This window comes from Impatiens glandulifera, chromosome 6 (genome assembly GCF_907164915.1).
Source record: "Impatiens glandulifera chromosome 6, dImpGla2.1, whole genome shotgun sequence".
Lineage (NCBI taxonomy): Eukaryota > Viridiplantae > Streptophyta > Magnoliopsida > Ericales > Balsaminaceae > Impatiens > Impatiens glandulifera.
The window spans coordinates 30,759,321-30,771,760 of record NC_061867.1 but is presented as its reverse complement, the minus strand read 5'-3'; the positions used below and the strand labels follow the sequence as shown (position 1 = coordinate 30,771,760).

Below are 12,440 nucleotides of genomic sequence, written 5' to 3'. Positions count from 1 at the left end.
ACCTAGTTCAAGGGTTTGTGACAGGTTGTGTAGTATTGAAACCCCGGTGTTAATCTCTGACCGGATTAACCACCACCCTTCGAGTGAAAACCGCTAACCGGTCCAACCCCCGGTCCTCCAGCGGCTACCTAGATCCTAACACTAATATATTCGGAACTAGACGTACAGTCTAACTCAGGGGAGTTAGACGTGTAGTCTAATATATTTGCAATTAGACGAATAATCTAATATGTACGGAATTAGACGTGCAGTCTAACTTAGTGTAGTTAGACGTGCAGTCTAATAGAAAGTGAAAGTTAGACGTAAGTCTAACTCCTTCAGACAAGTCTGAGGTAGAACCAGAATTAGATGTGCAGTCTAACTCATTGGAGTTAGACGTGCAGTCTAATGGTTAATGAAAGATTAGATGGGTAGTCTAATTAAATGAAAGTTAGACGTAAGTCTAACTCCTTCAGACAGGTTGAACCTAGTTCAAGGGTTTGTGACAGGTTGTGTAGTATTGAAACCCCGGTGTTAATCTCTGACCGGATTAACCACCACCCTTCGAGTGAAAACCGCTAACCGGTCCAACCCCCGGTCCTCCAGCGGCTACCTAGATCCTAACACTAATATATTCGGAACTAGACGTACAGTCTAACTCAGGGGAGTTAGACGTGTAGTCTAATATATTTGCAATTAGACGAATAATCTAATATGTACGGAATTAGACGTGCAGTCTAACTTAGTGTAGTTAGACGTGCAGTCTAATAGAAAGTGAAAGTTAGACGTAAGTCTAACTCCTTCAGACAAGTCTGAGGTAGAACCAGAATTAGATGTGCAGTCTAACTCATTGGAGTTAGACGTGCAGTCTAATGGTTAATGAAAGATTAGATGGGTAGTCTAATTAAATGAAAGTTAGACGTAAGTCTAACTCCTTCAGACAAGTCTGAGGTAGAACCAGAATTAGACGTGCAGTCTAATTCAGTGGAGTTAGACGTGTAGTCTAATGTTTATTGGATAATTAGACGTGTAGTCTAATTAAGTGAAAGTTAGACGTGAATCTAACTCCTTCAGATTAGTCTGAGGTAGAACCAGAATTTGACGTGCAGTCTAACTCAGTGGAGTTAGACGTGCAGTCTAATGGTTATTGTAATTAGACGTAAGTCTAATTCTATTAGACCAAGCGGTCTAATAGACTGCGTTATTTAAAAAGGATGTTTGATTTCATTACACTGATTTTCATAATCCGTCGAACTGAAATACGTCTAATGCTCAGATTAAGCAGTATGCTTGAAACTAACATTCACCTACCCACGTGCTATAGTTGTACCCTACTCCTGCTCCACTTTCTAGTGAAGATCAGTACAGCAGCTATATGCATCCAACCAACGAATGCCACGTAAGAGAATTTTCCTCATATTACTTATTTTGCAGGTACATCCCTGATGGAATATTCGGCGCACTACTAGTGGTGTACGGCCACGATACTTGTGCTCAGAACCTGCTGTGTACAATGGAGGCTTCCCAATGGAAGAGTGCCACGTATCATTCTAAAAGATTCGACCGTTAGCTCTTGCTCAGTATTTCACAAATCTTAAGGACAACGGACAATCTGCCTTAACTAGAAGAACTGTTAGCCTAACGAATTTTCCAATCTCGATCATCTGATATTTTCAAGCATTTGAATATTCATATTGTGAAGCTGCTTTCTGATTGTACTGTGTGTGAATCAAGAGAGATCTAGAATCAAAACACCTTTAGCTGAGTGATATTCTTCATCTTGTAATTGAACAGAAAGTGTTCTATTCAATAATGAGATAAGTGTGTGGAAACTGTATTTTATTCGAATCATTTGATAGTGAATCCTTCCGGTGGTTGGAAGAAGGGGTGACGTATGAGTGTTTCTCCGAATATCCATAAACAAACTACTGTGTTCTTTCATTTCTGTCATCTTCTCATATTTCATCTTGTGCTTCAAACCCAAATAAACAAATCCGCCTTGAATCTGTTTCAAGTGTTTACAAGAGTTTGCGTAGAATAGAAAGCGAATTAAATCCCTAACAGGATTTCTTTCAAACCGTTTTTCATAAGCCTTCATCTTTAGCTAGACCCCTGTCTCTATTGATAAAGCCAATCCTATCATCTTTTATAAATAAAAATAAAAAGGTGTAAGGTTGTGTTTCATAATCTTCTCATATTGCTACCAAAATTTATTTTTAAAGAAAAAAATAGATAGAATGATGTTTAAAAAAAAGTAATCACATATGAAGTTAACGGAAAGAGAAGCTGTACAAAAAAATTATATTTACTAATTAAAAATTATAATTTATTCAATGGATTCTAAAAATATCCAACTTAAATTATATATATATTTTAAATGGTCATAGAATTTGTAACACCCAACATGTTCGTTTCTTCCTTGAAAATGTGTTTAGTAAGCTCGATAGTTCTAGTAACATAATTTTCTATTTTCTCGAATATTGTAAAATGAGATGAAAAATCAAATAGTAAACTTGACTATATGATGCTTAATTTTAAAAGTGTCGAATTACCGGGTTGAAATTTATGGTTAATTTGAATATATATATATATATATATATATATATATATATATATGGACGGACCCAGAAATTATTGTTAGGGTGGGCTTAAGAAAATTTAATTATTTCGTAAGACTAAGAAAAAATAATAATATTTACACTAATGTGATTTTAAAATTATCACACAAAAATAATATTACTTTTATTATTTTTAAAATGGAATATGTTTGTAACTTGATACATCTATGTTAATTATTTTAATAAATTAATTATTTATTATAAACTATTATTGTACATAAAATAAATAAACATAATTTGAGAGATAAAAAATATCAACAATTTATAAAAATACTTATAATCATATCAAATAAATCCTAAAAATAATATATTCAAATAATCATAATCAAACAAACTCTTAGGTAAATAATAATAATGAATACATCTAAAGCTATTTCATATTAGTTATTTTATAATTTTATCAAAAACTTAATATTTTATTATATTTCATTTTATTTATCTTATCATTTATTTTATTTATGAAATAATAAAATATTATTTAATATAATCTCTAAATTTTCTCTCTCATTTATTTAATGGATAAAATAATTAATTAATTTTAAAATTTTAATGAATGTAAAAACTAAATCAAATAAATATTTTATCAAAAATCTCAAATAAAATAAAAAATAAGCCAACTCTAATATTATCAATCACTCCCTCTCCCCTCAAATCACAACTGTAATCTCACTCAAACCTATATATATTAAAGAATTCTCAAAAGGTTATATATATAAAAAAAAAATCAAATTTTAGGATGGACTTAAAGCCTACACTAATGTTTAAAAATTAAATTAACATAAATTAAATATGTTATATGTATATTTTAACTTGCAACATAACAAAATAAATACAATCATTTAACCAATTAGACTAATAAGATTATATATTTTTAATTTAATATCAAATTTGATAAACGCGAAAATTTTAACAATATAAGTCTAACTTTGTAACTAGCTATATATATATTGTTTAATTTTTAAAGTATTTAGATTGTCGAGTCGTGAGATATGATTAATTTAGATATATATGTGAGAATAAATGAATATTTGGGTCGGAATGTGGATTGACCCACTCATAAATTTAATACAATTAAAAATAAAATTAAAAATGATATCACATTTTTACCGTAATTATTTTTACGATTTTTTATATATTACTCGTGTAAATGCTCGACTACATGCTAGTTGATAATAATAGTGAAAAAGAGAAGAAATCTCATGTAGTCTAAGTTATATAGACTAAATACTTATAAATAATTATTATATGTTATTAAATGGATTAAGGTCCATAGAAAAAGACGAAACACAGAATAAAAATGATTTCTGGACTTTATTTTATTTTGGGCCTAGAATTTGGGGTTTTCTAAGAATGAGTGTCCCGTAGACCAATTATTGTTGGGTTCTCAAAAGTCAACTTAATGGTGCTCTTATAACTAATTTAAAATTTTAAAATCCAACTCCTTATCCTATATATTGGATGTATTTCATAATTATCTAAATATCTTATTTCATAAATCTAATAATTCATATTTAAAATGTTTTAAAGTAATTTTAAAATATTAATTAAACAAAATTAAGTAAAAAAACACTAATATAATACTAATTTCAAACAAATCATTTTATTAAAAAATCGTACAAAATCAAGTTGGTAAATTTGAAAAAATATACATTAATCATAAGAATTGATTAATCATTAAATAGGGTTGTTGCCGAGTCGAGCTCCAACTTGCTGAAGTTCGAGCTCGACTCGATTAAGTATTTATTAGCTCAACTCGAACTCGAGCTCGAACGAGCTTATAAATTTGAGCTCGAGTTCGACTCGACTATATTACCAACAAACTCGACTCAATTCGAAAGCTTGAACAAAAATTTAATTTTCAAGCTCAAACTCGAGCTCGAACTCGATTCGAACTCGAACTCGAACTAATACACTTTTATTATAAATAAAATATTAACCATTTTTATTTCTTTTTATACTAAACTAATTATTATATTTTAATATTTTTTTTATTATATATAATATATTAATCCTTTTTTATCTCTTTCAATATTATATATAATATACTTTTATTATATATAATTTATTAAACTTATAAACATAAATTTCTTTTAATACATGAAAAAAGATGAACAAAGACTTACCTTATTATTGAGTTCACCAATAAAATAGTTTTTTTTTCTTTCTTAGTTGTTGGATTTCCTTAAGGGTAAAAAAAATCAAAGTTAAATAAAAAGCAAAAATAATAGTTATCATAAAAGTGAAAATAATTTTAATTACATGTAAGCCTCTTCTGAGATCGATGTGAAGACGAAAAAAAAGAAAATAAATGAATAGATGAGGAGTGAAAAATATGTGAAGACTAAAGAATAAGAGATTAAGAGCTAAAGAAATTGTGAAGAATAAATGAAAAAAAGATTAAGAATGAAAGAACGGTGAATATGGAAGAGAAAATGAAAGAAATGGTGAAGATGGAAGATAAAATGAAGGGAGAATGAAAGAAGAGGCGATTAGAAATGATGAAGATGGAAGAGAAAATGAAGGAAGAATGAAAGAAGAGGCGATTAGATGAAGAAAATTAGGTTAGATGAGAATGAAAGAAGATGCGATTAGATGAAGAATATTAGGTTAGATGAAAAGTCGTAGATATGTTAGAAATTAGGGTTTTACTTATGGATTGTGGGCCTTCATATGAGTTTTGAAGAGAAAGAGAGGGAAAATATATTATTTGAGTTTTAATATTAAATAAATAAAAAAATATATAGTATATACTTAAGCTCGAAAAAGCTCTACAAACCATCGAGCAAACATTATATGAGCTCCACTCGAATTTTAAACAAGCCGGCTCAAGCTCGGTCAAAGTCAAGCTTAAGCCGAGCTTTGACCGAGCGGCTCGCGAGTGGCTCACGAATAGCTTGACTCATTTGCAGTCCTACCATTAAATTATACATTTTGAATTATTTGAATAAATCATATATTATACCCTACATATATCATATATTTTTCAATTCAGATGGTATAAAAGTTTTGACTGTTAATATGGATTCATAACAATAGCATGAACAATCCAAATATATGAAATTTTAAAATTTAGAAACATAAATAAATAAAGTATTGAATTTGCTTAATAAAGTAAGGAAAAGAAAATAAACTACATAGTCATGATAATAATTATTTGCTAAATGTCACATATATTATTAAAAATAAAAAGTGATTCAATTAGTGTAGGTGGCATGCTTGGGGGCAGAACTTTTCCTTCCACGTTGATTCCTCATTAGTAACTCCCCAGCAAACTCTTCCCCACCGCCCGGCGAAAGGGTTCTGATCATGGAACTGCTGCTGATTGGCTGCCCATGAATTCTGATGATGAGAAGACGTGACATGTCATAGGTGGCAGCGCCAGCAAAAGGGAAGTCCGACATGGACAAAGAAGACGGCGGTTGTGGCTGAGGTGGCGGCTGACTGGCTACATGGGCTTGCAAGGTCGAAAGCTCAGATTGAAGAGTTATGACTTATATAATCAAATCAAAAGCATACTAATTAATAAGAATTTCTACTAAAATTATTACTTGTTAAAATTAAATTTTCCAATAAAATGAATTAAGATGAGGGACAAGATAGTAGTACATAAAATATATTCATATAATGTTTTGTTAATGTTTAAATAAAAATAATATCATGTTTGTATATATATATATATAAGAGAGAAGCTATATTAATGGAGGAAGATTTCAATTTGAATTATTATATTACCATAATCTAATATAATCACTTTTTTATATTACCATAATCTAATATAATATATTTATTTTGTCAAGTAATGTTAACTTTTATTATTGAAATGTTCTTTTGTAGAAAAGTTTTTTTAAACTAATAATATATTGAAAATAACGTTTATAAGATTAAATAATCAAATAAAATCAAAATATTATAATATTAATAAAGAAGTTAAGTCAAATAAACATATAAATGTTAAAAGATAACATTTGGGCTGCTTGCTCCCAATTAATTATTCCATGTTCCTTCTTTTACCTGAAGGAGAAACATTAATTAAAATCTTTTTTAAATAATTATTTTTTCTCTTTTGAACAATTGAGAGCAGAAGATCCTATCCTAAAGATAATATCAAACTAATATTGTAGGCATCCATTTGTAACGTTACTATCAAGAAATGAAGATGATAAGATAATAAATAATCTAATTAATTTTTTTTAAAATTATTAAGCAAACAATTATTTCACAAGTATTACTGGTAAAAAATAATCTTTACCGACAAAAATTATCGAAGGTTTTATAAAACTCTCCTAATTGATCCCGAGAGGAACAAATCTTTCGTTATTGAAAATAAATTCCAATAGGTGTGTAAAACTTTTGGTTTTTATTATTAGTACCGAAAGTTATGCAAATAACTCTTGGTTTTGACATTGCCAAAAAATGGAAAAAAATTCTAAGTGTTGGGAGTTGGTTAATTGCGAAGGTTATTCCAAAAACTTTCGGTTTTATCTTTCCTGAAATGTTTAAATACGAAGGTTTTCCATTAAACCGTCGGAATTAACTCATCCCAAAAAATTGAAAAAATATTCTAAGTTGGAGAATGATTAATTGCGAAGGTTATTTGAAGAACTTTCGTTTTTACCTTTTCCTGAAATTGTTAATTGCGAAGGTTTATTCTATAAACCTTCGGTTTTGACTCATCCAAAAAAGACAAAAAAAAATTAAATCCCGTGATTCTTATTACCGAAGGATTTTCAATAAATCTTCGGTTTTGAGATTAGTCAAAACCGAAAGTTTATTGAAAACCTTCGGTAAATATCTTTATAAATACAAACCCTAACCCTTCTCTTTTTCATTCGCCTCTCTCCTTTCTCTCTCTCCCGCGCAGCCGCCTCCGACGCTCCTCTTTTTCTTAGATTATCATTTAGTTTTTTTGTTTTTGTTAATTATTTGATTTAGATTTGTTATCATTTAGTTTATATTATCTAGATTTATGCTAGTTTAGATTATTTTTTTGATAGTTTGATTTAGATTTGTTATTGTTTAGATTAGATTTAGATTAGTTTGTTAAATATATATGATTTTGTTAGATTTTGTTAAATGAATGATATATTTTGGTTATTGTGTTTGATATATATATATATATATATATATATGAAATGTATATAGGATGGGTGAGTCATGGATGAGTATTCGGCGTACACCAGAGAAATTGTCCCGGTCATACCAGAATTTGCTAGCAGCATCAAAAACTGAGGCACGTGAGGAAGAGGTGTGAAAAATGACGCTGGAAATGGAGGAAATTCGATTGAGGGATGCAGAAAGAGGCCAATTTCTTACAGAAATTAAAGCGGACAGGGCTGAAATGGCGCAAAATTTGGAGAATCTCGAAAAGCAAATTGAATTTTTGAAGAGGCAGAATCAACCACCCCTCCTCCCCCACATCTACTAATTTCTAGATTATATTTGTTTGATTAATTATGTATTATCTTTTACGTACGAATGATGATATTTTGGTGTGTTTTGCTTATCATAATTATGAAGTATTATTATTATCCTTTAGTTTTGGTTTATTAATGATGTTTATGAATTATTTTCCTTCATTTATTAGATTGCCAAAAAAAATAGTGTAATTGGTTTATTGAAAAAGCTTAGTTTTTTGACCTAAATTCTAAGTGTTGGATAGGTTCAAAATCGAAGGTTTATTTGAAAACCTTCGATTTTGACCTTTGTTTAAAAAAATCAGAAGGGTCAAAACAGAAGGTTTTCAAATGAACCTTCGGTTTTGACCTTTGTTTACAAAAAGAATAAAAAAAATTCTAAGTATGGGTAAGTGTGAAAATCGAAGGTTCATTTGAAAACCTTCGATTTTGACCCTTGTTTAAAAAGAGAAGAAAAAAATTCTAAGTATGGGTACGGGTAAAAATCGAAGGTTTTCATATGAACTTTCGGTTTTGAACCTTGTTTTAAAAAAAAAAAAAAATCAAAGTATGGGTAAGGGTGAAAACCGAAGGTTTTCAAATGAACCTTCGGTTTTGACCCTTGTTTTAAAAAAACGGAAAAAATTCTAAGTATGGGTAAGGGTAAAAACCAAAGGTTTTTAAATGAACTTTCGATTTTGACCCTTGTTTTAAAAAAACAGAAAAAATTCTAAGTATTGGTAAGGTGAAAACTGAAGGTTTTCAGATGAACCTTCGGTTTTGACCCTTATTTTAAAAAAATAGAAAAAATTCTAAGTATGGGTAAGGGTAAAAACCGAAGGTTTTAAAATGAACCTTCGATTTTGACCCTTGTTTTAAAAAAAACATAAAAAATTCTAAGTATTGGTAAGGGTAAAAACCGAAGGTTTTTAAATGAACCTTCGGTTTTTTACCCTTCCAAAAAACATTCTGTTTAAGGTCAGGACCGAGAGGTTTATTCAAAACTTTCGCAAATACCCATCAAAACCGAAAGTTTTCAAATAAACTTTCGATTTTACCACTTCATAATCTGTTAAAATAATTGGTTTCTCACCTTTTAATCTAGACTCCTAACTAATATATTCAAGTGTGTGTTGTTTTTAAAAAATTAAGATTGTGTTTAATTTTAAAATGTTTATGATTGTGTTTGATTATATAATGAAGTGTACATGTATGTTTGTGTTTGATGATCATATGAATGTGTATAAAGTTTAATCATATGGATTGTGTAATGTTTTAAGGTTATCAAATGTGTTAAATTAATGTTGTTCAAATTCATTAGAAGATTAAAAACCAATTAATTTAACAATTTGTGAATTGGTAATTCCGAAAGTTATACTATTAACTTTCGGTAATACCCATCAAAACCGAAAGTTTTCAAATAAACTTTCAGTTTTACCACTTCATAATTTGTTAAAATAATTGGTTTCTCACCTTCTAATCTAGACTCCTAACTATTATATTCAAGTGTGTGTTGTTTTTTAAAAATTAAGATTGTGTTTGATTATATAAAGAAGTGTATATGAATGTTTGTCTTTGATGATCACATGAATATGTATAAAGTTTGATCATATTGATTGTGTAATGTTTTAAGGTTATCAAATGTGTTAAATTTATGTTGTTCAAAGTCATTAGAAGATTAAAAACCAATTAATTTAAAAATTTGTGAAATGGTAAATACGAAAGTTATACCATTAACTTTCGGAAATAACCATCAAAACCGAAAGTTTTCAAATAAACTTTCGGTAATGACATTTTATAATAAAAAACCCTCTACTTTCCCCAATCCCCTCTCTCTCCCCGATCCCTCTTTTTCTCCCAAGCCCGCCGATCCTCCCATGCCACCTCTCTCCCAGATCCGACCACGCTGACGACGACCAACTATTGGAGACCCCGACGCCGTCGCCGCCGCCGCCTATTGAAGAGCACCGACGCTGCTGCCTATTGAAGACCCCCGACCCGCCATCAACCTGCCGCCGATCTCGCTACCGTTGCATCAACCTGCCACCGAGGATCTCACCAACCTACCGCAGCCTCCATCTGCCGGACGACTCCACCTGCAGCCTCCCCCTACCATCGCCGACCAGCCGCTCCGCCGCTCCGCCGCTGCCTAGTAAAGGTAAGGTTTTTTTTTTTAAATTTTCTTGGATTAGTTTAGTTTGAATTGGATTATATGTTGTTTGATTTAGGTTATATTTTGTTTGAATTATGTTTGAATTGAATTACATTGATTTAGGTTTGATTGAAGAATTGAATTGATTAATTTTTTATTTTGAATTTAATTGATTTAGGTTTGATTTTGAATTAAATTCATTTAGGTTTTATTTTGAATTGAATTTAATTGAATGAAATTGCTGTAGGTTTGAATTTGTTTGAATTGAATTGGATTGGATTTCATTTAGGGTTTATGTTAAGTTTAAAATACATTTTTATGAATTATGTTTGAATTTGGTTTAGATGTTCTATACTATTGTTGGATTTATGTTAGATTGAAGTTAGATAATTTGGTTTGATGTAGGGATGATTTATGGTTTGATTTTGGTTTGATTTTGGTTGATTTAACATTGATTTAAGTATGATTTAAGTTTGATTGAAGTTTGATTTTGATGAATATGTGTATATTATTGTTAGATTATGTTTATATTATTCTTAGAATTTGTTAGTTTGAGTTTGAAATAGGTGATTAATGTTAGATTTATGTTATATTAGGATTGATTTGGTATAGTTTATTTTTTATTAATAGGTTTATTATTGTCCGGTCTACTACGACGTCGCTCTTCTTCGTCTCTCTTTAATTTCCTGCAAAGTTAGTTATTGTTGTTTTTTTGATTAATAGTTTAATGTTTGATTTATGTTAAATTTTCATGTTAGATTTAAGTTTAATTTATGTTAAATTTAGTTATTGTTGAATGTTTGATTTATTATTGATTGGTTAGATTGATGTATTGAATGAATTGATTATTATTGATTTAGGTTTTTAGTTTAGATTGGATTGAAATGTGTATGAATGAAATTATGTTGGATTAGATTTGGTTTGAATTAGATTTGATTTTAGGTTAGAATTGTTATATGTGTGAATGAATTGTGTATGTTAGATTAAAATTGGTTTGAAATTTGTATAAATGAAATAATGTTAGATTATGTTAAATTTTCATGTTAGATTTAAGTTTAATTTATGTTAAATTTAGGTTTTTGGATGACTATTTGATTTATTATTGATTGGTTAGATTAATGTATTGAATGAATTGATTATTATTGATTTAGGTTTTTAGTTTATATTGGATTGAAATGTGTATGAATGAAATTATGTTGGATTAGATTTGGTTTGAATTAGATTTGATTTTAGGTTAGAATTGTTATATGTTTGAATGAATTGTGTATGTTGGAATAGAATTGGTTTGAAATTTGTATGAATAAAATAATGTTAGATTATGTTGAATAATGTAAGCCTAATTAATTTAGACAAAGTTAAGTAAATAATAATGATGGTTGTTTTCCATTTTATTATAAAGATGGAAGTACCCGATAAAAATTGGATGACCTTACGTCGAGATCATGCAGATTACGAGGAAGGTGTTGAAAAATTCCTCGAGTTTGCTGTTAGGAGTACATCCCGACAAACAGTGAAATGTCCTTGCGTGAAATGCTTGAACACGTCGTTTATGGAAATAGACGAAGTGAAGACTCACCTCATCATTTATGGAATAAATGTTCATTATGAGTACTGGTATTGTCATGGAGAAAATAGATGTACTACTCAAGTGGTTAATGACGATGTCGATGAAGATGCCGATGACTTCGATGATGATGATGACGACGATGATCAGTCGGAGGATGTCGTGCCGGAATTCAACGATGCGAGACCGGAGATGAATAATACAGTTAATGTTGAGGTCAATGAAGAACGTTATATGCACGATTTTATAGACGATATGTTCTCCAACGTTAATGATGTCCCGAACAACCATGAACCAGTTGAAGATGCGCATAGATTTTATAAATTGCTTGATGATTGCAAACGGCCATTGTATGAAGGTGCTCGAATAACGAAATCATCAGCACTACTGAAACTAATTCACATAGAGAATGTATGTCAATAGACAAATTCTTCGTTCGATATGTTGCTGCGTCTGCTTAAAGACTACATATTACCGATTGACGCTCAATTGCCAAACTTCTACTACGACAGTAAAAAATTCATTACTGATATCGGGCTTAAATATGACAAGATAAACGCATGTAAGAACAACTGTATGCTATTTTGGTAGGACGACAAAAATGAAGATTCTTGTAAAGTTTGCGGTCTTTCAAGATAGAAAGTCGACCAAACAAGTGGGGCAGTTCGAGGGAAGCAAAATGGGAAATTCATTCCAAAAAAGGTGTTGAGATATTTCCCTCTAATACCAAGACT

General features: G+C 29.9%; 1 protein-coding gene across 1 annotated transcript; it reads right to left on the bottom strand.

Annotated features, from left to right (window-relative positions):
• Nucleotides 1-5,791: 5,791 nt before the first annotated feature.
• Nucleotides 5,792-10,106, bottom strand: LOC124943479 (LOB domain-containing protein 30-like). Its single transcript, XM_047483977.1, has 2 exons — nt 10,031-10,106; nt 5,792-6,087 (listed from the first exon to the last, which is right to left on the bottom strand). Exons 1-2 carry the CDS (start codon nt 10,104-10,106, stop codon nt 5,792-5,794), a joined length of 372 nt encoding a protein of 123 aa, XP_047339933.1.
• Nucleotides 10,107-12,440: the final 2,334 nt, after the last annotated feature.

Bases quoted from the DNA above. Each gene is read 5' to 3' on its own strand.
- LOC124943479 (XM_047483977.1), bottom strand. From the start codon at position 10,106: ATGGTAGGGGGAGGCTGCAGGTGGAGTCGTCCGGCAGATGGAGGCTGC. The intron at 6,088-10,030 runs GTTGATGCAACG...TGATTATATAAG, and splicing joins GGTGAGATCCTCGGTGGCAG to TCATAACTCTTCAATCTGAG.